Here is a 22,699-nt window from a genome sequence, read left to right as displayed (position 1 = left end):
AGCAATGGTGGAATGCAGTGATCCAGCCTAAGGCTTGGCCCAGGGAATTCCATTTTTGCCTCTCGATAAGGGCAGGGAAACCCTATGGAGTCATTCCTTGGAACCCCTTGTACAAGGTATGGCACAAGGCTCATGGACAGCCTCAGAGACCTGACTCAGCCTCCAAAAAGGTCACACAGAATCAATTCACATCTGCCAGGCAGTATCAAGTACAACCTCTCTTTGGACAAATGAGAAGAGACAGGGAGCAACTTGCCCAAGGTCACACAGTTAATGAGAGCATTAACTAAGAGACCACCAAAAGTCAGCATGCTGAGCCCAGGGCCCACCAATCGGCCCTACCTCCACCATCTGCAGCCCCAACAACCAGAGCACAACTTGCCGTCACACACATTGGATTGTGCAGCCATGTGGTCATGCTTCATAATGTGCTGGGTGGGGGTCTTTATTGTCCAGTCCCTGCAGCATCAGACTGCTGAGCTGGCTCTAGACTGTGGGAGGTTCTCAGGAGGTCTGGATGGTGATGGTCATCCACCCCTGCCTTAGCAGAGATCCCCAGCATATACTTACTGAGCACCTCCCTGGCTGTGCAGATGAGCTCTCAGGCTTTGCCTGCTGACTGTACAACTGGGCTTTCTCAGTCTGTCTATGGAACCCTTGCCTCAGATCCCATGGAGGGTTTGGTAGAACACACAGCTGCTGAGCCCACTCTGGAGAGATAGATTCTTCACCTCTGGTGGGGTGCTCAGTAGTACACACTGCCTACATGCCTCTCAACGGCAGCCCTATGCTGGCAGTGGGTGTGAAAACTGGTTTTAGGAAATGCCGTATATCCACACAGCGTATCAGTGGTAGTATATTTTTGTGGGGGGATGAAACTAAAATAGTTTCATGGAGGCTGATAATAAATAAGGTTGAGAAGCACAGGCCTAAGCTGGGGTGGTAGTGCACACCTGTAATCCCAGCACTTGTGAGGTTGAGGCAGGAAGATTGTGAATTCGAGGCCAGTACGGGCTACATAGGGAGACTCTGTCTCAAAAAAATGAAAAAATGAGAGAGAGAGAGAATACCATGGACCTAGACACAGGCAATCACGACACTGGGCAGGAAGGATGAGAAGAAAATGGGGACAAATGCTCCCAGCTCTCACTCTCTCTCAAAGCTGAAGTACACAGGGACAAGTGGGTCCCTTTTTGGGACACATCAGTTCATGCCTGATGTCACTGCCAAAGGAGACTGAGGAAAGAACTGCCAATCAGGGGCAGAGGTAGCCAGGCAGGCTCATAAGAGCTTGGCACACAGACAAGGGGAAACAGAGGGAGTGATAGACAGCACAGGTGGACAGTGAGAAAGAACCCATCCATGGCTTTCTGGTTTGCAACACGAAACCAGGCAGCAGGACATTCCCAGCGGAAGGTGAGGGGTTCTAAGACAGGGACCATGCAGAGAAGCCAGGAAAGAGCAAGCAGCTTTGGGAGATGCTGAAAGGAGGAAGAGTAAAGGTGTAATAAACATCAGCAGTAATGATATCAGCAGCTACCACTGACTAAGCCTTGAGCCCTGTGCCACACACAAGCCAACTACCAGATGAGATGGCTGGTAAGGTAGAACACAGAAAACTACCCTGTTGGCTTGGTGAGGACAGGGACAAGATCTGCCTCAGGCACTACCATATCCCCAGCATCTAGGAAGTGGGTATGTGAGACATGAATAAGTTTTCATTTTATGCATGAGAAAGAACCACATGTTCACAGATAGCAAGTAGTACAGCCACCCAGAGCCTGGGCCTCAGACCTATGTCTGTCCAGGCCCAGAGAACGTAGCCAGGTACCACAAGGTCCAGGTGGGCCTCTAGATGGTGAGGAAATGAGCAAGTAGGCTGCTTCACACCCACCTAGTGGAGGTGGCTGGCCAGCGCATATGGTACCCTCTCTGGAAGGCAGCACAACCCTGAACTGGTCCCACTGCATACCATGCTCTTAAGCATACCAAACCCAGGAGAGCACCACATGAGTGGGGGACTGCGGGAAGGGCTTGAAGCTTAAGAGAATGAGTCAGGTCCCTTACCAATCCATCACAGTTGCTGATGGCAACAGCTGCACCAGGCATCCCCGTGACACCTCCAGTGTACACACATTCCTGCTGCAAGGGCTGCCAGAAGACCTTCTGAAAATCCTCCTGCCACTCCACAGAGGCCCCGGGCACCACCAACCTCCGGTTAGGCCTCAGTCGCAAGTGCAGCTCTTTCCCAAAGACAGTGACATTGAAGTAGAGGAAGTGCCGCCTGGCAGGTGACACTTTCAGCTGCAGGGGGCTGCGAGCCACCCGGTGACTGGAGTGCGATGGTGCGATAGGTGACCTGTCCACTCCCACACTCTCTGTGGAGGCTGCTGCAGGGCTGGACACCACATGTGAGAGGAAGCGTCCTCGAAAATCTGTGCTGCAGGGCACAGTCACACCATAATCACTGAGCTTCCCAGAGAGATGCTCTGTTGGAGGTAAACAAAGAGTCATTTCGCACGCAGAGACAAAAGCAAGCTGGAAATCTCATGGGGGCAGAAGCAGGGACTGGCAACCCTGACTGTCACCTTTGATGGATCCCTTAGCCCACGTCCATTTATTTTCCACCCGTTGTTTCATGAGCGCCTGGATTTCTACCTTTGGATGACTGGTTGTTCAGTTGAATACACATTTGTGGATATAAATTACTTGCTGCAGCCCTTGGGTCTTTTTTATATTTAGCAAAAGAAAACAAATGATACCAGAATCCTGTCATTCTAGCAATAAGCCTTCCAACCTTGAGCACTGCTAAAGAAAGGGCTGAAATTCTACGAAATCCCCCAGGGCAAGAAAGGGAGGGACAAATCTGCCCAAACTCCCCTAATGTGCTGAAGTCACCAGCCCGGGCTGGGGTAGGGCCATCCTCGCCAAGCTCCAAAGAATGCAGCTGCCAAAACAAACACACCTAGAAACCCAGGGGATCCTGGCCCATGTCGTGGAGAAAGGTGGGGCTGGAGTAGGGAAGGAGAGAATACACGGTTCTATATTTTTCCAAGGTTAAAAAGAAAACTTTCTAAAGTAGCAGAGTGGCTGCTGAGATTTTTGCATGGCCCAGTCCCAAGAAGGATAAATATAGATCTTCAAAAATAAAAGGAGACACAGGGGGTGACCTGCCCACTTGGGCTGAATTAAGTGTGAGGTCACGGCCCCATGCTCCAGGCCACATGCCAGCCATCCCATCCTCACACAGCTCTCCCTGCGCCTACCCAGGCCAGGCAAGAATGACAGTTCCCTGGCTTTCAGGCCTGGTGATTCATGGATATGAGTTTGGGAGGAATTTTCATTTCCACACTGCTCTATCTCTCCTCTCCCCAGTTCGCTGCGCTGATAAAACATAGAAAATGATGTGTCCTGAAAACTCCAACACAGCTACCAGTAGAGTGCTAATTCTCCTCCGACGCACTATAGTGGAGGACCACAAGACTCCTGCAAGAGTGGTACCACTTTAGCACCTGAATCCTGCCTGGAAATGACCAGAGCCTCCTCCCAGGTCCACAGAACCACCAGGAGGCTACCGCATGCCATAAGGTGAGGCGCAGTGTGTCTGCCCTGTACCTGACAGGATGTCCTCACACTCTGAGAATGCTACGTTGGAAAGGACCAGAGATGCCAGTGTTTCTGTGCAGAAGTGCCAGTGCCCAGGTGGGAGCAGTCACCTGGTACCCTGATTCTGTGTGTGAGACAATCAGACCCACGCACATGTATACACTCTCACACGCGCGTGAACTCAAGTTGGAGAATGAGCAGACACTGAAAAAGAAAGACACAGGAAGAGCCAGAAACAGACAGACCCTCCCCTAAGAAAAGACTCAAAGTTCCCAAATCCCCTGCTGGAGTTTCTCTTCCTTCAGTGACAGAAAGGAAGAGAACTTGGTTAAAGAAGCCAGAGCAGCTCAACCCTGAGTGTACGCACCGCCTTGCTCCCACCCGGTGCAACCTTGCGGGCATGACTCGGGCACCCTGAGGGCCACTCTGACCGCTTGCACCCCGGACCCCACGCGTCTCTGCGCGCCCGACCCACAAGCACCTGGAGTCTGGCTGTCGGCGGAGCAGAGCGTGCAGAACAGCAGACAGGACAGCAGCGCGCAGAGCGGAGCCATGTGGCGGCACGGGGACGCGGGCCGGGCAGGCGCCCTAGCCCCGGGCTGCGGGCGAGGCTGGGGCGCTCCCCGCACTGCCCGAGCGCCAGCCAGGCGGCCTCCGCTTCCTCCCGGCCTCATAGCCTCCGGATCGCCGGGTCCCGGTCTCCCGCACTGCACCGCTGCCTGGACGGCTGGCTTCGGGCGCCCAACCGCTCCAGCGCCCCGGGTGCCAACTGTCGGCTGCTGGTCCGCCCGCGCCGTGCCGCTCCGGGACGCTGCAGGAGCCGAGCCAGGGGCGCGGGGCGGGCCAGGGGTGGGCATACCGGGCGGGGCGGAGCCGGGCGCGGATCGGAGCAGGGGGCGCCGGCGCCCGAGGGCGGAGTGCAGCGGCGAGCGGCCGGGATCGGAAGTGCCACGCGGAGCCCAAGCAGGGGCTCCTGGCGCACGGGGCGACGGTCCCTTCAGACGCCGGAGCTTTCCGGAGTGATGGCCCCAATCCGCTTCCCATGGCCGCTCCGCCCCTTTGTCGGCTGCTGGGCGGCTCAGTGTTACTGCTGCAGAGTCAAGGCGCCAAAGGGACGTCTGACTACATTTGGAGGATGAAGAATAGAGAGTCCCCAAGGAGTCCCCGAGGAGTCCCCCACTTTCTCTCGTAGTGGTATGGATGCCCTCCTAATCACTGACCCTTCAGATCTACCCATTTTGCAGAGTACAGCAACCTGGGCCCCACGGTGCTTTGACTGTGCTGAGTCCTGACCAAGAGCAGGCTGAGCAAGGTGAGGAGAGAGCTCTGGCTTTGTAGTCAGGCAGCCCTGATTGAAATCCCAACTCTGAGTCCAATTTCCTCATCTGCGACCTGGATGTTAGCTATAACGCATCGTTGGTGCCCAATATATGATAAGCGCCCTCCACACACACTCCTGGCACCAATAGCACCTGCCGTGGTCCACAATGAAAGGAACCAAGAGCCGGACAGATAAGAGCAAATGGCTGGCCTGGCAATGGTGTTGAGACCAGTTCCATAGTCAGGGCCAACAGCCATCAGAAAAGTGACATTCCTGCTTTACTCTGTAAATGTGTTCCTAATAATTTGAAAATAAATTGTATTTCAAGCAATCCAGAGGTGAAAATTGGAGAAAAGTTCTTTTTTTTTAATTCTTATTATCACATTATTGTGGTACTGGGAGTACATTGTGACACTTACAACAGTGCTTACAATATATCTCAGTCAAATTCACCCTTTCCATCACTCTCCTTTATCCCCCCTCCCTCAAAAGTTGTTTTTTTTTTTTTTAATAACCATAAAATTAAGAAGCTTTGAAATGATACTGAGGTTTTGGGAAGCAGGTCAGTGAGCATATCACCTTCCAAGCAACATGGGAGCACCCAGTAATTTGGACATGGCACCCCCCAAACTGATCTATATGAAGTTCAGGAAGCATAGAGTTTTTGCACTTTCTGGTCCTTCAAGATCCTGGGAAATCAAAAGCCAGGCAGGGCACTGTGTGGGAGGCCAAGGGGGCCAAGGTGGGAGGGTGGGGATGAAGGAGAGACTGGGAGATGACCAGGTGGAGCAGTTCTGCTAAATAATGGCTTCACAGGGTCTCAGTTTTCCAAGCCGCAGAGTGGAACCCTGTGGGGACAGAAAAGACACATATCATAAGGATTGCTCATTTTCTCCCTGCCTTTGAGGTCCATGCAAAGAAGAGAAAACTCAGGGGGTCCTGGCCCCACTCCAGCCTTTCTTCCTGCCTCAAGCAGAACAAGTCAAGAGGGACAGCCTGCAGCTGGGACCCCAGCATCTGAGTCATGGGGAGGGCTGGGGCTTTCCCTGGAACCAGTCTTGGCAAACAGAAAGCAGAGCCTCACCCTGCTTCCCTGCCCCCATCCCTGCCCGAGGGCTACAATGCTTGCTTTTGTTGGCAAGTATTGTGTGTCCAGGCTCTCTTCCACTGAGGAAGCCTTTGTTAGGAAGAGGGTCTAGGCCAGAAGTTGGGGAAATGGCTGGGTGGCCCCATTTCTGGAGATGAACGAGACCAAAGCAAAGAAATCCACCCCTATCAGCTGGGGATGCTTCTGGTAAGGTGAGTTCTGAATTTCCCCAGATTCTCACCTCGGGAATTTGCACAGGGGAGAATGACTTGGGGATTCTCAGGGTAGTGGTCCCCTGACCCTGATCCAACACTCAAGTGCAAGGCTCTGGGGAGCAGGACACAAGAAGTTGGTATTGTATGAAGCCAGCAACTATTTGAAGGACACTTGCCAGTGAGGACTAGGGAGATCCTAGGAAAGAAGAGCCCAGAGGAAGGTTTTGGGGACCCCAGACAGGGCTTCCATGAGAGAGTCGGAAAGGACGAAGTGTCCCGGTCAGGGAATGGTCTGAGCACAGGCAGGTAGTGGGCCAGCCCGCCTTGAGTGAGTACTCCAGGCAGAAGGAAAGGCCAGACAAGCTAGAACCCAGGATTTAGGAACCCAGAAAGAAGGAAGGCAGAAGGGTCTAGCACTGAAAGTTTGCAAGTTTGAAGATCAGCTGGGTAGCTGGAAGGGCTTGAACAAAGCCCCAGGACTGAGGAGGAAGGCAGGTCTGGTTTTCAGCATATGCTTCTTTTAGCACAGACAAAACCCTAGGGACTTGGAGCTCCAGGGGCTCCACTTCAGACTCCAATCTAATGCCCCACCTCCACTTTGCAGTTAAGTAAACTGAGGTCTGCAGTAGGAAAAGGATTTCAGTCTCCTGACTCTAGACCTCTGGTCACACAGCTAGTTTAGAGCTGGCTTCACATCTGAGACACCTGGTCTCACTTGTAAAAGCTCAGCCTCCACCAAGCCCCACGTCCCTTCTCCCTGCTTGTCAGCTCCAATGAAGATGAGATAGCTCAAGGTAGAAGAGTCCTACAGTGGGTAACTGAAGAAACAGTGTTATCTCAGCTTGGAAATCCAGCAGGTGTCATTGTTGAGTTCCAGCTGCTGTACTAAGCTCTTTGCATGTTTTATGGCTCTCTGGACAATGTGAGGACCCCAAAATACACACAGAGGGTCCCTAGTGTGTCAGTAACCAGCCAGGATCTGAAATGTTCAGGAGCAGAGACAGAGAATTCTACCCTAGCTCAGTGAAAGCCACCACCATCCACCTAAACAGCTAGTCAAGAGGGCAGGTAGACTCTCCTCCCCCTGCCCGTCACCTCTCACCCACCACGTCAATCACCTCCAAGTCCATCTCAAACACACACCCAACACACTCTCCATCCAGAATCCCTTGTCTGGACACCACAGTTTTGTCCTAACAGATCTTTTTACGCCTCTCTGGCCCCTAGAATCTTCTCCGATTGCATCCAGAGGAGATACCTGAGATCTCACCTCACGTGATGTGGTCCTTTCTGCTGCAGACCTCCAAAAGCTCTGTTGGTCTTGGGCTAAAAGCCAGACTCCCTGCTGCTCACCCTCCTGTCTTCACAGCCCTCCAGCCTAGCTCCTTGCAGGTGCCATGTTTAGCCTGCCTCAGGGCCTTTGCATGGGTCATTCTCTATGCCTTGAAGGTTCTACCTTCCCTCTTCACCCAGTCAATTCTTCTTCCTTCAGATGTAATCCTTTCAGTAGGCCTTCCCTCAGCCTGTGAGCGCCATGGGAGCCAGACAACATCTAGGTTTTTTTTTTCTTTCCCTTAAGTCTCAGTGACTGTCCTATATTGCACATATGGCAGGCCCTCAATAAATATTAAATTAATAATCAAGTGGGAATCAGACAAGGAACAGTTCATAGAAATTTTGGGGAGTTAAGTATTTCCCAGAACAATCATTCCAGGGGAAAACTTGAGACATGTACAATCTCTCGTTCCACCATTACCATGAAGGTCACCAGACTGCACAGGAAGGCAGGGATGGGGAAAAGGAGTTGCCTTCCTGTGTCTCTAAGCATTGAAAAGAAATTGCAAATAGAAACCATCATAGCTGAGGCTTGTCACCCTTGCATGTTATGGGTCTATCTCAGTCCTCAGGTCCCTCAAAAACCTTAAAGGCTGGCGTCCTTATCCCTACAGGGAGGCCAAGGCCCCACCGGGTTGGGTAACTCACCCTAATCCTCACAACTGCCAAACATAGAGCCATGTTCAAACCCAAGTGAGATCCAACTCACAGGGTTCCAAGCACACTGAGCCGACAAGACTCCTCCACCCTCCTTCAAGATTGCACCGTTCATTTTGTCTTCCTTTTTATTATTAAAAACATTCTTGTTTTGTAAAAACAATAAAGCATGCAGAAAAGTGCCACCTTCTCGTTTTAAAGGGGGACAAACAGGCCCAGAGAGGACAGGTAACTTCTCAAGGTCACAGAGTAAAGTCATTCAGGGTCTCAACACCCCACGTCTCAGGACTCATGGTCCAGTGGCTTCAAAGCACTAATGGTAGTGGGCCTTTCTGCTGAGAACCACCCTTGGCCATTCACTGTTGGGTCCTCCCTCAGCAGGAAGCAAAGAGGAAGTTGGAGCTCTTCCTCCTGCTACATACAGCCTTTGGACAAGTTCAAAGCCAGTGGTCCTCTAATCAGTGTCACCCTGGCCAGCAGGGGGCAGCACTTGGGAGCTTACTAGGCATAAGGAACTCGGGCAGGCAAGCAATCGAGGGGATTCTGGCATATGTTCAAATTTAAGAATCACTGTTCCAAGCAAGGCCATAAAAACTGGGGACAAATTAGGACCGAGAATAAACACAGTCTATGACCTGCTTCTCATTCAAGGTGGCCACCTTGTCCATCTTAGACTCAGAAGCCTAGGCTGGAGACTATCCAAGCTCCAGAAGCCTAAGCAGCCTCAGGAGCCCTGGAGGAACAGAGAGACCATGCTTCGTGTCCTTCCTCCAGATCTTCTCTTCCTCACTCTCCCCAGCGTCCCGGCTGCACATTTTTGGCAAGTGTCTAAAGCCTGTATCTAGGAAACCCGGATGGGTTAAGCTAACCACAGTGACTTGTCATGCATTACAGAGCAGGGCCTACCCCCCGAGAGCAGCTGAGACATGAGTTCAATAAGAAGCAATGCTGCCTCTGCCGCGTGTAACGGTTGCGTGGTCTGATTGCTGCGTGTCAAGGGTGCGGGGAAAAGAGGTCTCCTTGTCTTTGCAGGAGGAGGCCAGAAAAGCCAGCTGTTCTCCCCAAGCTATGGTTCTGGTTCTCTTGAAACTGTAGGGCTATGATTGCAACACCAGCATCCTCCCACCCAAAGTCCTGGGCAGCCCCTGGCACTGGCCTCTGGGCTTTAAGAGCAGCTAAGGCCGAAAGCAGAGACCTCCCTATGTCCGGGAGCCTGTCGGGTGTGATGGACATTCTCAGAGAGGTTGGTCCATTTCTCACAAAACTTTTCTTCCGATGTGTACTGGCACCCTGTAGCTAAGAGGGCCAGGCCCCCATACCATTCTTTCCTCTAGATCAGTTAGAGTATTTTGGGTTACATGTAACCAAAAACAATTTTGAAATTAAGTATGGCTTAATTTATTATCTCACATAAAAAGGAATCCTCAAGCAAGTCAGTTCTGGACCTGATTAGTATAGCAGCCAAAAGAATCATCCAGTATGCAAATTCCTTCCTCTGTTCACTCTGCCACTTTTGGTGAGTAGTCTCAACTTTAGGCTTGTCCTCTTAGTCACAAAATGACTGCATTAGCACTGGGCATCACACAGTTACCTGATGCAACGGTGGCAGACACAATGGAAGAGACAGTTTTTCTTTACTGCCCATTTCTATTTTATTAGCAGATTTCCAAATACCATGAAAGAAGACAGAATAGTATGAAGACCCCCTTCCATTTACCTGTCACCTAGCTTTAATCCTTATGATCACATGGCCAGTATTATGTCTTCTTATCCCTCTTCCCCTACACCCTGGGTTATTTTAAAGCAAATCCCAAACACAGACTCCCTGATAGGTAAAGACTTTTCTTTTTTTTTTTTTTTTTTTTTTTGAGGTACTGGAGATTGAACTCAGGGCTTTGCACTTGCTAGGCAGATACTCTACCACTTGAGCCATACCCCCCAGTCCTCCTTTTTTTCAGTTTATTTTTCAAATAGGTTCTCATGCTTTTGCCTCAGCTGAATTTGGACCTCAATCCTCCTGCCTTGACCTCCTGAGTAGCTGGGCTTACAGGTGTGCACTTATCATGCTCAGCAAGACTTCTTTAAAAACAAAATTAGCCAGGCACCAGTGGCCTATGCCTATAATCCTAGCTACTTAGGAGGCAGAGATCAGAAGGATCATGGTTCAAATCCAACCCAGACAAATAGGCTGCGAGACCCTATCTCAAAAAAATATCACAAAAATAGAACTGGTGGAGTGGCTCAAAGTGAAGGCCCTGAGTTCAAATCCCAGTACTGCAAAAAAAAACCCAACAAAACCATTTTGTCTTTGTCACACTTAACAATAGTAACAATAATTCCTTAAAATCATCTTCAATCAATCATTTTTCACATTCCCTCAATTGCCATTAAGAAAATGTTATCTTTTGTTTTTAAGATTTGGTTCATTGAAATCTGGATCCAAGGAAAGTCCATGCACTGCATTTGGCTGACGAGTCTCAGAAGTCTCTCTTCATCTAAACCCTGGGTGGGCAAACTACACCCAGGGCCAAACCCAGCCTGCGCCGCAAGTGTGCGGGACCCAGCCCCTCCCCCCGATTACACATTCTCTGATTTATTCCATGTGGAATTGAGATGCCGCAGAGGCAAGATGGGCCAAAATGCTTAAATATTTACTACTTGTCCTTGACAGAAAAAAATGCTAGTCCCCCCTCTTTGGAGGGTTGAAGGAACCTCTGTCCTACACAATCCCCCAATATTCTCTAACCCCTTTGAAAAGCAAGCTCAAGGTTTCCCAGGTCCCTGGCAGCGGGGACCCCAGTCTCACTGTGCAGAACCTCTGAGCCCATTCCTTACAAGTCCTGTGTAGACAGAGCCTGTCTTGAGGGGCACATAGTTGCTGATAAGAGGATAATCAAAATTGGGGTTCCATCAATCAGAAAGGTGGGAAGGATGTGAATGATTACCAGGTGGGGAGCCAAGGATGACTGCAACCTTCCAAAAAGGCCAACTGGCAAAACACTGGATGATGCTGGCCCCTGGTGGAGGCTGGGGTCTTAGAACTTAAGAGAGGGAGAGCCCTGCTTATTGAAGCATATCACATATGTGCATATATATATGTCTTCATATTCTATTTTAAATATGCAATTTTATTTTAATATACAATTTGTATATTGTGTACTATAATACTATAAAATATGTTCTATCATATATAATGTATAGTTATATATTGACTATATAATATATGATCATCTCTTAACATATTGATATAATAAATATGTAATTCAATATATAAATGTTATATAGGTCAATATGAAATATAATATGAACATATGTATCAATGTATGACCTATTTTAAAAATCCAGAAGAAATAGCCTAATAGAACAGTCTTCTAGTTCTAGTTGATCAATCCAAATTCAGAAACTGCAGAAGTAGGAATGACTTTACCTGGGGTTTGGGGAACTGCCATTGCAGATACAGGTTTGGGGGGCTCTGATCTGTGTTTTGAGAGGGAAGACTGTGAGCAGATGCAGATTGATGGTTCAAACTCCTTTGTAGGAAGGTGCTATTGAAATGTCGAGAAAGAGAAGGGTAGTAGACAAAAGAGCAGAGAAGAACATATAAACATAATGGAAATGCCCAGAAACCAAGAGTCCAGGTCCTCTTCTTTTGAGACTGGGTCTTGTTAAGTGGCTTCACACTTGAGCCACTCTGCCAGCCCTTTTGCAGTTGGGTATTTTCAAAATAGGGTCTCACAAACTGTTTGCCCAAACTAGCCTCAAACCTTGATCCTCCTAATCTCTGCCTCCTAAGTAGGTAGGATTATAGGCTCCACACTGTCTGTTTTCAACATAATGGGAAAGTGGTCCAGAGATGCCATTGAGCCCCTGCACCCACACCAAAGAGCTGGTGATTTCTCTCTTTGCCCAAACCCTGGGCCAGGCTCCCTCTTTTGGCCTCAGTTTCTAAATCTGGACAATGAGACTGGGCTCACCCACGTGCTGCTACGAAGGGTCCCAGCCATCCCAGCCACCAGTCCAGCAGCTCAGTGAGAGCCAGGACAGAAGACACTTCAGCCATCATCCGGCATTGCTGCTTCCCCTTGGTCCTGCAAAACTGAAAGCCCCAAGTGCCTGTGAAGACCTCCTCACTGCAGCCACTTGCGGGGCAGCCCAGTCGGAGGTGACACTTGGTCATTTCCACGATGACCCGTCCCTCTCACATTGAGTAATACAGGTGCCTCAAAATTCTTATCTTCATTTGCTAAGCGGTTTCACAAGCCTGGCCTCAAGCCATCACAAGTTCAAAGGTGTCACCTGTGTGTCCTCCGAAGGAGAGGGACACCTTCACCATCTCCCAGCTAGGGAGACCACAAACAATTGGTTGAACACCTGTCGTGTATCAGGCACAGCAGAAAGCACTTCACAGTCCCCACTAAACATCAGCCCCTCCAGCTCTGCTCCCCACTTTCATGCTTTGAATTAAATTCAGATGATTTGAGCGTGAACCTGCTTGTGCCCCAGCAAGTGACGAAGATGGTATGGTGTGTGACTTCTAGCATTTTCCCAGTAAGAGCAAAATGTTCCTGGTAGTCACAAGGCTAAGTTCCACTCAGAACTCTGCTGGTAAACAGCTGTGAAGGCTCTGAGCCTTCTGCAGCCCAGTCTCATCCAAGCCACCAGTGGGTGGATGAGGTCACCTCTGTAGTGCCTCTCAGGTCAGACAGTGTTGACTCAGCCCCTGGACCTTTGCACAAGCTGTTTCCTCAGGATGCCCTTCCCCACACATCCCCTGATAGGCATGAGTCTTCCTTCCAGTTCTACTTCAGTGAAACCCTCCCAGACACAGCCACCCCACTCCCTCCAGCAGGTCTTTCCACGCTCCCTCTTTTCCCGTCTGTACTTCCAGCTTCTTGTGCTGAAACTATCCACTGACAGAATAGTTGCAAACCAAAGGTCTCATTCACCTTCACTTCCTGTTTAGCACACAGCCTGGAACATGGTAGATCCTGCTACAGTGTCAGGGGATCCTAGTATGGCCTGGAGAGATGCACACACTTCTTGTTGAAGCATTTCTTATTTTATTTATTTATTTTTGGAGACAGGGTCTTGCTATGTTGCCCAGGCTGGCCTTGAACTCGATCCTCCTGCCTCAGGCTCTGAGGCAGTGCTGATCAAATCCAGAGCCTAATGCATGCTGAGCAAAGGCTCTGGCACTGGGTCCCACCCCCAACCCTTCTTTTATACATTTTTTTAAGGGCAAGGGCCATCCCTCGCTCAACTTTTGTCTCACCAAGCCTAGGCACTCAATAAATGTGTGTTGCATTAGACAGTATGGAGAAGTCCCCCACTGCCACCACCCCAGCCCTCCACACTGGGTAAGCAGGCTCTTCAGAGGGCTGGATGATTCCCCTAAAAGTCTGAATTTGTCCCAAAGGGTGAGGGGATAGGGATTAGATCAGAAGAGAAACTATCTCTACTTGCCTTAGTGTGGGGACCTGCAGGCCGGGCTCCAATAGCATACCTGAGAGATCATCATGACCCAGGCTTATGGGAAAAGGTCCCTGAGAAGAAAACCTCTCCTATCAGAAAAATAGTAGTAATGATGTCTTCTTATGGGGCAAAGGGTGGGTGGTGCAGGCTTTGGTCAAGAGGCTGGGCTCATCAGAGTATGGTGGTACACACACATAATCCCAGCTTTCAGAAGGCTGAGGCAGGAGGATTGAGAGTTCGAGGCCAGCTTGGGAAGGGAAGGGAAGGAAAGGAAACAAAAGAAAGGAGAAAAGAAAAAAGAGGTTGAGCTCAGATCTGCACCTAAAAGGGCTGGATATGTTGAATGTGACCCAGCCAAGGATATTCTTTTTTTTTTTCCTACCCCAATGTCAGCTAAAACTGATGTTATGATCTCTTCACTAACCCCTGTGGGATAGGTACTGTCCCCATTTTACAGATTAGATAAACTGAGGTCCAGAGAAGTTACAAGGTCACACAGCTAGTAAGTGCCAGACTTGGGATCTAGAGTCAGCTGTTCAGACTTCATAATCCACATTCTCCATGCTCCTGTAGGGACTGCAAGCACTCAGTTTGTCACTTCTCACCAATTGTGAGCTTTAAACGGTTCCTTATAGTACATGGCCTGCCATCATGCCTGGAACTGGGCTGGACCACAGTCAGGTCTTAGAGGAAACGGTGGGCCATTGAACAAAGTCTTTTGACCAAGGTAGAAATGGTCCCTGCACAGCCTGGAAGATGAGGAAAGATATCCAGAAACAAGCCTTGGGAACTAGGTGGGGTTGCTACATCCCCAGTAGCTGACGTGACACCCTGAGCAGCCACCATTAATCACCGCCCACCACAGCCACTGCTGTTCTTTTTATAACTCCAAGCAGCTGAACCCAACCCAGCCCTCCAGCTGCCCCACGTTTTTAGCTCCCAGACCTCGGGATAGGTTTTTGGCAAGGCCTCCAACTCAATTAGCCAAGTCAGCACTGGGAAGCTTGGAGGTGATGGGGTGGGAACCAGGTCAGAAATTCCTCCCAAGGCCACTGACTCAGTCACCAGATGGCCACTTAAGGCCAGTGTTGCTTAGCAGAGGCCTTGGGTGGAGCGCTACAGAGAGCCACAGGAAGACGAGGTCATAGAGAGAGCAAAGTGCGTGGAGAATTAAAGTACAGTGTGAAGACCCAAATCCGGATCAAGCTAAAAGAGGCCACTAGATTGTACACTATAAGACAAAAAGCCAGGGCCCCTCAGCTGTGTGTTCCCACAGTCCACTCCAATTGGCCGAGAGGAAGCGCCCTCTGCTCACTGGAAGCAACTGAATTTCCAAAAGAGGCCCACACAACACCCAGCTCCACTGCCAGAGAGGAACTGGATTTTTAAGCCCACATGCAGGTCCAGCCCCTCACCCCAATACACCAAATCAAGAGATACAGTGAAGGCAGAGAAAGGTGTATTACAAGGCACAGGCTGCTAGCCACAGGAAGAAGCAAAGTAAGCACTTCAGCCCATCTTTAGTCATTTTAGGTTACAGATATGAGCCTTAGGTTTAAATGGGAAGTGAGTTAGGGTGGGGGGGTGGTTTAAACTGAACATAGGTATATAGTCCCAGTCACAAGTGTGGCCTGGTTGGTATTATCTGAGTCCTGGTTTGGGGAGGAGCTCTGGAGAAACTCTTAACCCTCTCATCACTTGAGAGGAGTAATCTGGTCAGATAAACAAGTCATTATTGCCTTGTAAGTGTTCTGTCCTCAGGAAACTGTGCTGTTCTCCTCTTTGGGCAGTTTCTGCATCCTTCCTTGTATCTATCAGTCCTGTTCTTCCCAGATTCCAAGGTGGCTGCAAGGTGAATGGCTCAGAGCAAAGGACACAGATATAAAATGGAGGCAGAAGTGTCAAGCTTTTATGGGCCCAAGTAAGGAGTCAGTGTTTTTTTTAGCAAAAAGCAGTTTAAGTTCCTCTGACAACCTCACCACACTAAGGTATGAACACCAGGGAGGTAGTAAGACAGTCAGTCCCTTGTGAGTAGCATTTGTAATGGAAGTGCACCATAGTCAAGGTCTAGAAAGCCAAAGGTAAGACCCACCTTGGGTTTATCAGTCACAAGAAGAAATGTCAGTAATGGAGGGTCAGCTTGTTAATCTGCTGGGCGAGGCAGCACTACACTGCTTGGGGTTTCAGCAGCCCTGTGGCTACCTTGGCTCAGTTTGGGCTCATGTGGAACTTCCACCAACTTGGGAGTTAACTGTTGAACGAGGCAGGCACCTTTAGGGGCAAACTTCTACACTGATTCGGGAAGGAGAGGCAGGGAAGTTGCTGCCCCTTTAAAAGACTGTTAACACGCTTCCAAAGTTGGGTTTTCTTTTTGTTTCAACAAAAGTTTTTGGAAAAACTTAGGAGGGACCAGCTAAGGTCACGAGGTCACTCTCACTCATTCAACCTAGAGTAAACTTGGCTCATTATAATACTGAATTGAGCATGCCAAGTAGCATGCATGTCCACCATCTTTCCTTTTTGATCATGTGCTCTATGAGCTTAAACTGAGCATGCTCAGAAATGTGCCTGCCCTTACATTTGCTTTCCTGTGTGAATCTGTATAAGTTTCCCAATAAAATCCCTATACTTCCTTTGTTCACAGACAGCACTGCTTTGCAAATAACCCCAGCACTCTCGTCACCAGCAGCAGATAATAAAACTACCTCCATTCTTTTATCTCCTGCTTGTGCTTTTTGGCTTTGCACTCCCCAAGATCCTCTCACTATTTCAGTTACCCAGGGACTCCTTGGTCCTCCTTCCTGCTCACAGGAGGGTAAACAACAGCCAAAGTGACACTGGGGCACTACAGCCTCATTAACAGGAAGGACAGTGAGGAACCCTTATTCAACAATCCTCACCCACCATGCGTATGAGAGCACTTACCAGACCTGTATCTGCCACCGAAACCTTTGTGGAACTCCCCCAGACAGTCGTGCCCCCATCGCCACCCCCTCTTTGCCAACTGTAAAGTGTTGTGAAGGGTATGAGATGTTCCTCTTCTAACCCAGTTTCCTGGCAGGAGACACTAACCCAACTTGGGTCAGGACTTTGTTGCTCCAGGGACAGCAGGCAACACGAGCCTCATGCTCCCCTTGCGCCCCAAGACCCATGAGGCCAATTTGGACGCAGGCCCAAGTTAACGCTGTGCATGGGATGGTTTTCGTGTCACAGCTGAAGAACCTTGAGTTTGGGGAACCCCTGATCTCAAGGGGGGAGCTGCTATCAAACCTTACCAATCACTCCTGGGGGGAAGGGCAGCAAACAAATCTGCCCTCCACCCTGGAGAAAAACAAGATCTTCATCTTTCAAGGCCATTTCCTTTGCAAAAATCCTTGTAAAGATGATCTGGAATAAAGATGTGGCAAGACAGAAAGCCCTGAGAATCTTTTCCCAGCAGACACTGGTTGGGGGTAACGGGAAAGGCAAGCCTATGAGCTGAAAGAGGAGAGGAGACCTCTCAAACTAGAGAGCAAGGTGAGCTGAATCTGGAAGCAGGATCAGAGATAATCCAGGGGTGGGCACCTGGGCAGAGGGGAGGAGGTGGAAGAAGGGGTGGCCATATCAAACTGATAACAGAGGCCACTGAGGGGTAGCCTCTGACTGAGATGACAGTACCTTTCTCATTTCCCTTTATTATTTGTGACCCTACCCTTGGGATCTCCTTCCCTGCTTCAAGATCCCTCATTACTTCCCTGACCCTAACAAGAGAGGAGGCTCCCCCCGCACTTCTGATTTTAATCAACATGAGGGCTTCACAAATTCCATAATTGCCCAGATAGTAAACCCTTGGAGATTGGTCCACGTTCAAACTTGGTGTCAACACTAAGCATCCAGGTGACATGGTACAAGTCATTCTACCTGTCACATGGCTCACCTTCCTTCTCTGCACGGTTAAAAGAATAATGGCATCCACCCGTGAGTGAACTTGTAGAGACCAAGTCAGTATCATCATGGTAACACCATGAGTGATGACTGCTGTTACCCTAACAGCTTTTCTAGTGGGAAACGGAATGGGCTGGATGGAAATAAGCTCTGATTTTCCAACCTAGGCTCCCCAGCATCCTGTACAGGGTGCCCACGCCCACTGCGGGGGCCCTACTGACTAACTCCAACTTCCTTTTTTCCATCTTCCCTCCAACCTCAGCAGCTTTGCAGTCCCCGCATTGACATCAGAAACCTTGACAGGGGGTTGGGCACATTGCCCTAGACTTGTCCCTGTCACAGGCAGGTTCGGTTCTAGAAGGTTTTAGAAAAGTAAGCAATGCTAATGAAGGTCCAATGTCAGTTTGACTCCTAGCACAAAGGGAATGTTACTCAACCCCTCCACAACCCCCAATTTCCCCGGATGTTGAGAAATCTTAGACATGGCATATTGGACACTGGTGAGGGTTAAGCAATGTGAAGTGCTTAGCAGTGCCTTGCACATTGGAAAGACTCAGCAAGCATACATTGTGTTTTATTACTGTTCCAAATGAGAATTATAAAATGCTCAGACATCCATGCCTGGGGCTTTGGCAGATTCTGTGCTTAGTAAATGAGAAATAGAGACACTGCTGATGAGATCGTGGATGAGTATGAAAGCCCTTTGTAAGCTCTGGGAAGCCCTGCAGGTGAGAGAGGAGATGCCAACCAGGGGTGGGCCTGACAGAAGAGCCAGTGGACTATGCACAGCAAAGTAAGAACCCTGGGGACAACAGGCTGAGCTCAGCCTCGTAAGTTTCCCCACCAGAGTGAGAGCAGAGGTGGAGAGGGCAAGGGCACCAGCAGTCACCTGCCAAAGTCCCCACTAGATCCTTGCACATTCACAGTGCCCTTTTGTGGTTTGCTGGGCAGAAGGATATTAATACTCCTGTTTGTAGAAATGGAGGCTCCAGCCTAAGGTCACAGAGCCAGCAAGGGGAAGAGCCTGTGTGGCAGAGAACTGCCAGGGTCTCAGAAATGTAAGGCCATAGTATGGCCAGGGCCGGGGAGGTCCACAGCTTGTGTTAGTGGAGTGCCTGGTGGGAGTAAGAACCTGTTCTTAGTTTGCTGAGGAGATTCCTATTTTCACATGGAAAGTTCCTCTCCTAGATGGGAGCAGCCTGAAAGAATATCAAGACCAATGGCAGATATGGTTGTATATGAGGCATGAAAAACAAGATAATAAAAACACTGTAAAAATAACTTATAGTAAAATGTCTTTAAGGACTGTAATTATGTCTATTTTCAAAGTCAGTGAAGAGTTATAAAGTTGGATGAACACACTTATACAAAGCAAATAATCTTGATGTATAACATAATTCTGAGACTCGTGTGTGTGTGTGTGTGTGTGAATACCCTATCTTTAACACATACATAAAACACATTTCAACAAAGCATATGCTAAGAATATCTTGAGATTATCAAAGAAGAGATATGTAAGTCTGGAGCACAGTTTTTTGTTTGTTTGTTTGTTTTACTTATTTTTTATTGTTGTGCTGGGGGTATATTGTGCCATTTACAAAAGACCTTACAATACATCAAATATATCATACTTGAATCCACCCCCTCCATCATTCTCCTTTATCCCCCCTCTCCCCATCCCTGGAATAGTTTCAACTGGTTTTATTTTTCCATTTACGTTTGGAGTACAGTTTAGACATCTGTGTTTTTATAAAACTTCCTACACGCACCTGAGGGACATGCCTTATGCTAGGATGAGTCTAACTTAAGATAGCTGTTTCTTCCAATAAGTTCAAGTGCACCTCTCTTCTACTTATGGTTAGGCCCTGACTCTGGGCATCCAGAGCGACCATCTGCCATGAGGAGACTGGTTGTGCTGGACAGCAGGGAGGAGTCCTGCGTGCTACCAGCCTTTGTGCATGCACAATGTGCTACCCACACCCTAGAGCACTTTGACCCTCGCTATGGCCCTTAGTACAGGGGCCAATTTGCATAAATGCACCCAGTATGGAGGCCAGACCTCCCAATCCCTTGGCCAATGAAGGATTCCTTGTGCAGGATTGCCACTCCTAGGAAGCTCTAGGGTCAGGCTTGTGGGACCTCTCAGCCTCCTTTTCCTCATCCTCATCTCCAAAATGAGAAGCAGGACTGGAGAACATGTGGGGTATGAGGACCAGAGACTGTTCAGACAAGAATTGCTCTTCTCCAGCTAAGGAAGTAGCTCCGTGGTAGAGCACTTGCCCAGCATTCGCCAGGCCCTGGGTTTGAGTCCCAGCATGGACAGGGAAAAAAGATTCTTCTCCTTGGCTCCTCACCCCAACTGCTGTGCCTCTAGGAAAGTCCTTTGCTGTGCAAAGGAAGTCCCAGGGTAGTTAAGAGCAAGGGTTCTAGACTCAGCTGACCTGAGTTCACATCCCAGCCTGCCACTTACTATGTAACCTTATGTAGGATTTTTGTTGGGATTAAATGAGATAACACAATTGAGGCCTTAACTAACAGGCTTTCAGTAGATACTGAAAATAGGGTTTTTGGCTTTTGTTTGGTTTGGTTTTTTGGTTTTCTGAGGTACTGGGTTTCGAATTCAGGGCTTCATGCCTGCTAGGCAGGAGCTCTGCCACTTGAGTCACTCCACCAGTCCTTTTCTGTGCTGGGTATTTTTGAGATAAGGTCTCACTTTTGTTGCCTGAACTGGCCTTGAACCACGATCCTCCTGCCTCCTGAGTAGCTAAGATTACAGGCATCTTTCACTGGCACCTGGCTCAAAATGGTATTTTTAGTTTGATCTTCAATCCTCCAGTCTCTGCAATGTGCATCCTTCTCTCATTGCTACTCTCTTTTTCCCAGATGCCCTGTCCTTTAATGTCTGGCTCCCAACTTGCCCTCCTCCCCAGTTGAAAGCTTATTCTTTAGGCAATAAAGAGCATGGGAAATGGCTAGACAGGAGAAATGTGCTTAGCAGAAAGGTCTGACCACATTGGGGGCCACGTGACAGGACATACAGAGGTGTGTGAACTACCCAGGACACAGGCCACAGGGCCAGGAAAGAGGGTGTAAACTCAGATTTTGGTGAATGCTAATGGGGCGGGGGGTGGCTAGAGCAAGAAGGAGAAGGAGCAAACAGCGATTATCCCTCTAGGTCTTGCTTTGGTGATTGGGACCAGGGGGGAATTTAAATCTATAATGTCCCCCAAAGGCCCATGTGTTAAAGGCTTGGTTCCCCAGGGTGGTGCTATTGGGAAGTGGTAGAACTTTTAAGGAGTGGAGCCTAGTGGGAGGTCTTTAGGTCATTGTAGGAGTGTCCTCAAGGCGATTGTGGGACCCTTTCCCCTTTCTGGCTCTCTTCCATGAGGTAAGTAATTTTCCTCTGCCATGTGCTCCCACCGTGATGTAAACCTTTACCATGGGCCTAAAAACAACAGGGCAAATTGATAGTTTGACACCTCCAAAACTGTAAGCCAAAAAAAAGCTTTACTCTTGATGAGTTGATTACCTCAGGTATTTGCTCTAACAATGTAATAACGACTAACATACCCTAAAATGGAAAAGACATGCAAAAGGAAGAGGAAATTATTCATTTGGGGTGAGATGAGTTTGAGACAGCTAGGACTTACCTAAGGGAACCCACAACCCCCCATGCATTGAGCACCTGTGTCTGGCCTGGAGCAAGACTGAGAGCCATCAGCCTCTGTGGCAACAGAAGCCACAGGTGTGAATGTGCTGACTCTGTGAGTGTGTACAGCAAGAAGAGAAGCTTGACAATGAAGCTGAAACAGACCGATCCCTTGCAGCTTGCCCTTGAGAGAGATTTCTCTCACTTCTAGACTGCTTGCTGGCTGCCTTCAAACCTCTTTGTATGGTGTCTCCCACTCCTGATCCCAAGGGTAGTATCAATCCTTGAGCAACTTTTCCCAGTAGGATTAGGATCTTTTAGCAAATGACCCTTCCAGTGACCTTCCCTGTTCTCCAAGATGGACACATAGGCAAATTATATCTCTACTGTGTCCCTTGCTAAACCCTGGTACTTGGGGATTTTTGTGTTTTTAACTTTTAATGATGAAAATCTTTAAATACAAACAAAAGCAAACAGTGTAAGAAACCTTCATGTATAAGCTATTAGGTTTTAATAATTAATGTGTGGCCAACCTTCATTTATACACTTGCCATGTGTCTGCACACGTGTACTTGCATGAACATACACACACACACACACACACACACACACACACTCCACTCCCCACTGAATTATTTTAAGGCATATCATAAATAATTTAGTATCTATCTGCAAAATATAATATCTTTATAGGGAAGGTAAAGTTCTTTATTGAAACGTAACATAGTGAAAGGTACAAAGATAGTTAAGTATTTGCTGAAAGATTGTAAGAAATACATGCATGCGACCCCTGTAACCACTTCCCAGATCAAGTCATAAGGCACCACGAGCAGAAGTCCCTCCCTGGGCTGTTCCCATCCCCAGCATATATAAGCAGTTTGATCTTGTCAGCCTTTTTCTTATGGATTTGTGGGAGTTTTTATTTGGGGTTCAAATCCTTTGTCTATTGAAAATATTTTTTCCTACACCGTAACTTGTTACTTCACTCGCTATCTTTTCATGAACAGTTCTAATTTATCAGTTTTTCTTCTATAGTAAGATCTTTTTTAAAAATTCTATTTAATAACCCTTTGCTGCACCACAATCTTAAAGATAATCGCTTATATTCTCTTCTGGAAGCTTTGTTGTTGTTTGAGCAATTTACTGTACAACCAGCTAGATATATTTTATAGAGAGTGCAGTGAGTTTGAGATACAAGTTTTAGCTGGGGTGGTGGCACACAGTCTGCAATCCTAGCACTTGGGAGGGATGAGGATTGTGAGTTCCAAGCCAGCCTGAGCTACACAGCAAGACCCTGCCTCAAAAAAAAAAAATCCATGTTTTTCCTCTATGACTATCCAAATTTCATATATCATTTATTCATTATTTATTCATTGTGTCCCAGTGACACACTTGTCATAATTCTGGTGTGTGTTTATTTCTAGACCCTATTC

At 48.4% G+C, this 22,699-nt stretch overlaps 1 protein-coding gene and 1 long non-coding RNA gene across 3 annotated transcripts in view; both read right to left on the bottom strand.

Moving 5' to 3' along the window:
• Window positions 1–4,390, bottom strand: part of Adamts14 (ADAM metallopeptidase with thrombospondin type 1 motif 14) — a 71,853-nt gene extending 67,463 nt beyond the window's left edge. For both annotated transcript variants that reach the window (XM_074079074.1, XM_074079075.1), the window contains exons 1-2: window positions 4,088–4,390; window positions 2,068–2,489 (exon numbers count right to left, since the gene is read on the bottom strand). In XM_074079074.1, the coding sequence (XP_073935175.1) occupies window positions 2,068–2,489; window positions 4,088–4,280 (615 nt within the window). In that variant the 5' untranslated portion in view covers window positions 4,281–4,390. The remainder of the gene's footprint in view (window positions 1–2,067; window positions 2,490–4,087) is intronic.
• A 972-nt stretch (window positions 4,391–5,362) lies between these two features.
• The window catches only part of LOC141424628 (uncharacterized), a 33,026-nt gene continuing 15,689 nt past the window's right edge, over window positions 5,363–22,699 (bottom strand). The window contains exon 3 of the long non-coding RNA XR_012449501.1: window positions 5,363–5,775. This is a non-coding gene — a long non-coding RNA (uncharacterized lncRNA). The remainder of the gene's footprint in view (window positions 5,776–22,699) is intronic.

The sequence above is a fragment of the Castor canadensis genome, chromosome 7, assembly GCF_047511655.1.
Source record: "Castor canadensis chromosome 7, mCasCan1.hap1v2, whole genome shotgun sequence".
Lineage (NCBI taxonomy): Eukaryota > Metazoa > Chordata > Mammalia > Rodentia > Castoridae > Castor > Castor canadensis.
Note: the sequence above shows the minus strand (reverse complement) of the source record. Positions and strands in the feature narration are given on the sequence as shown.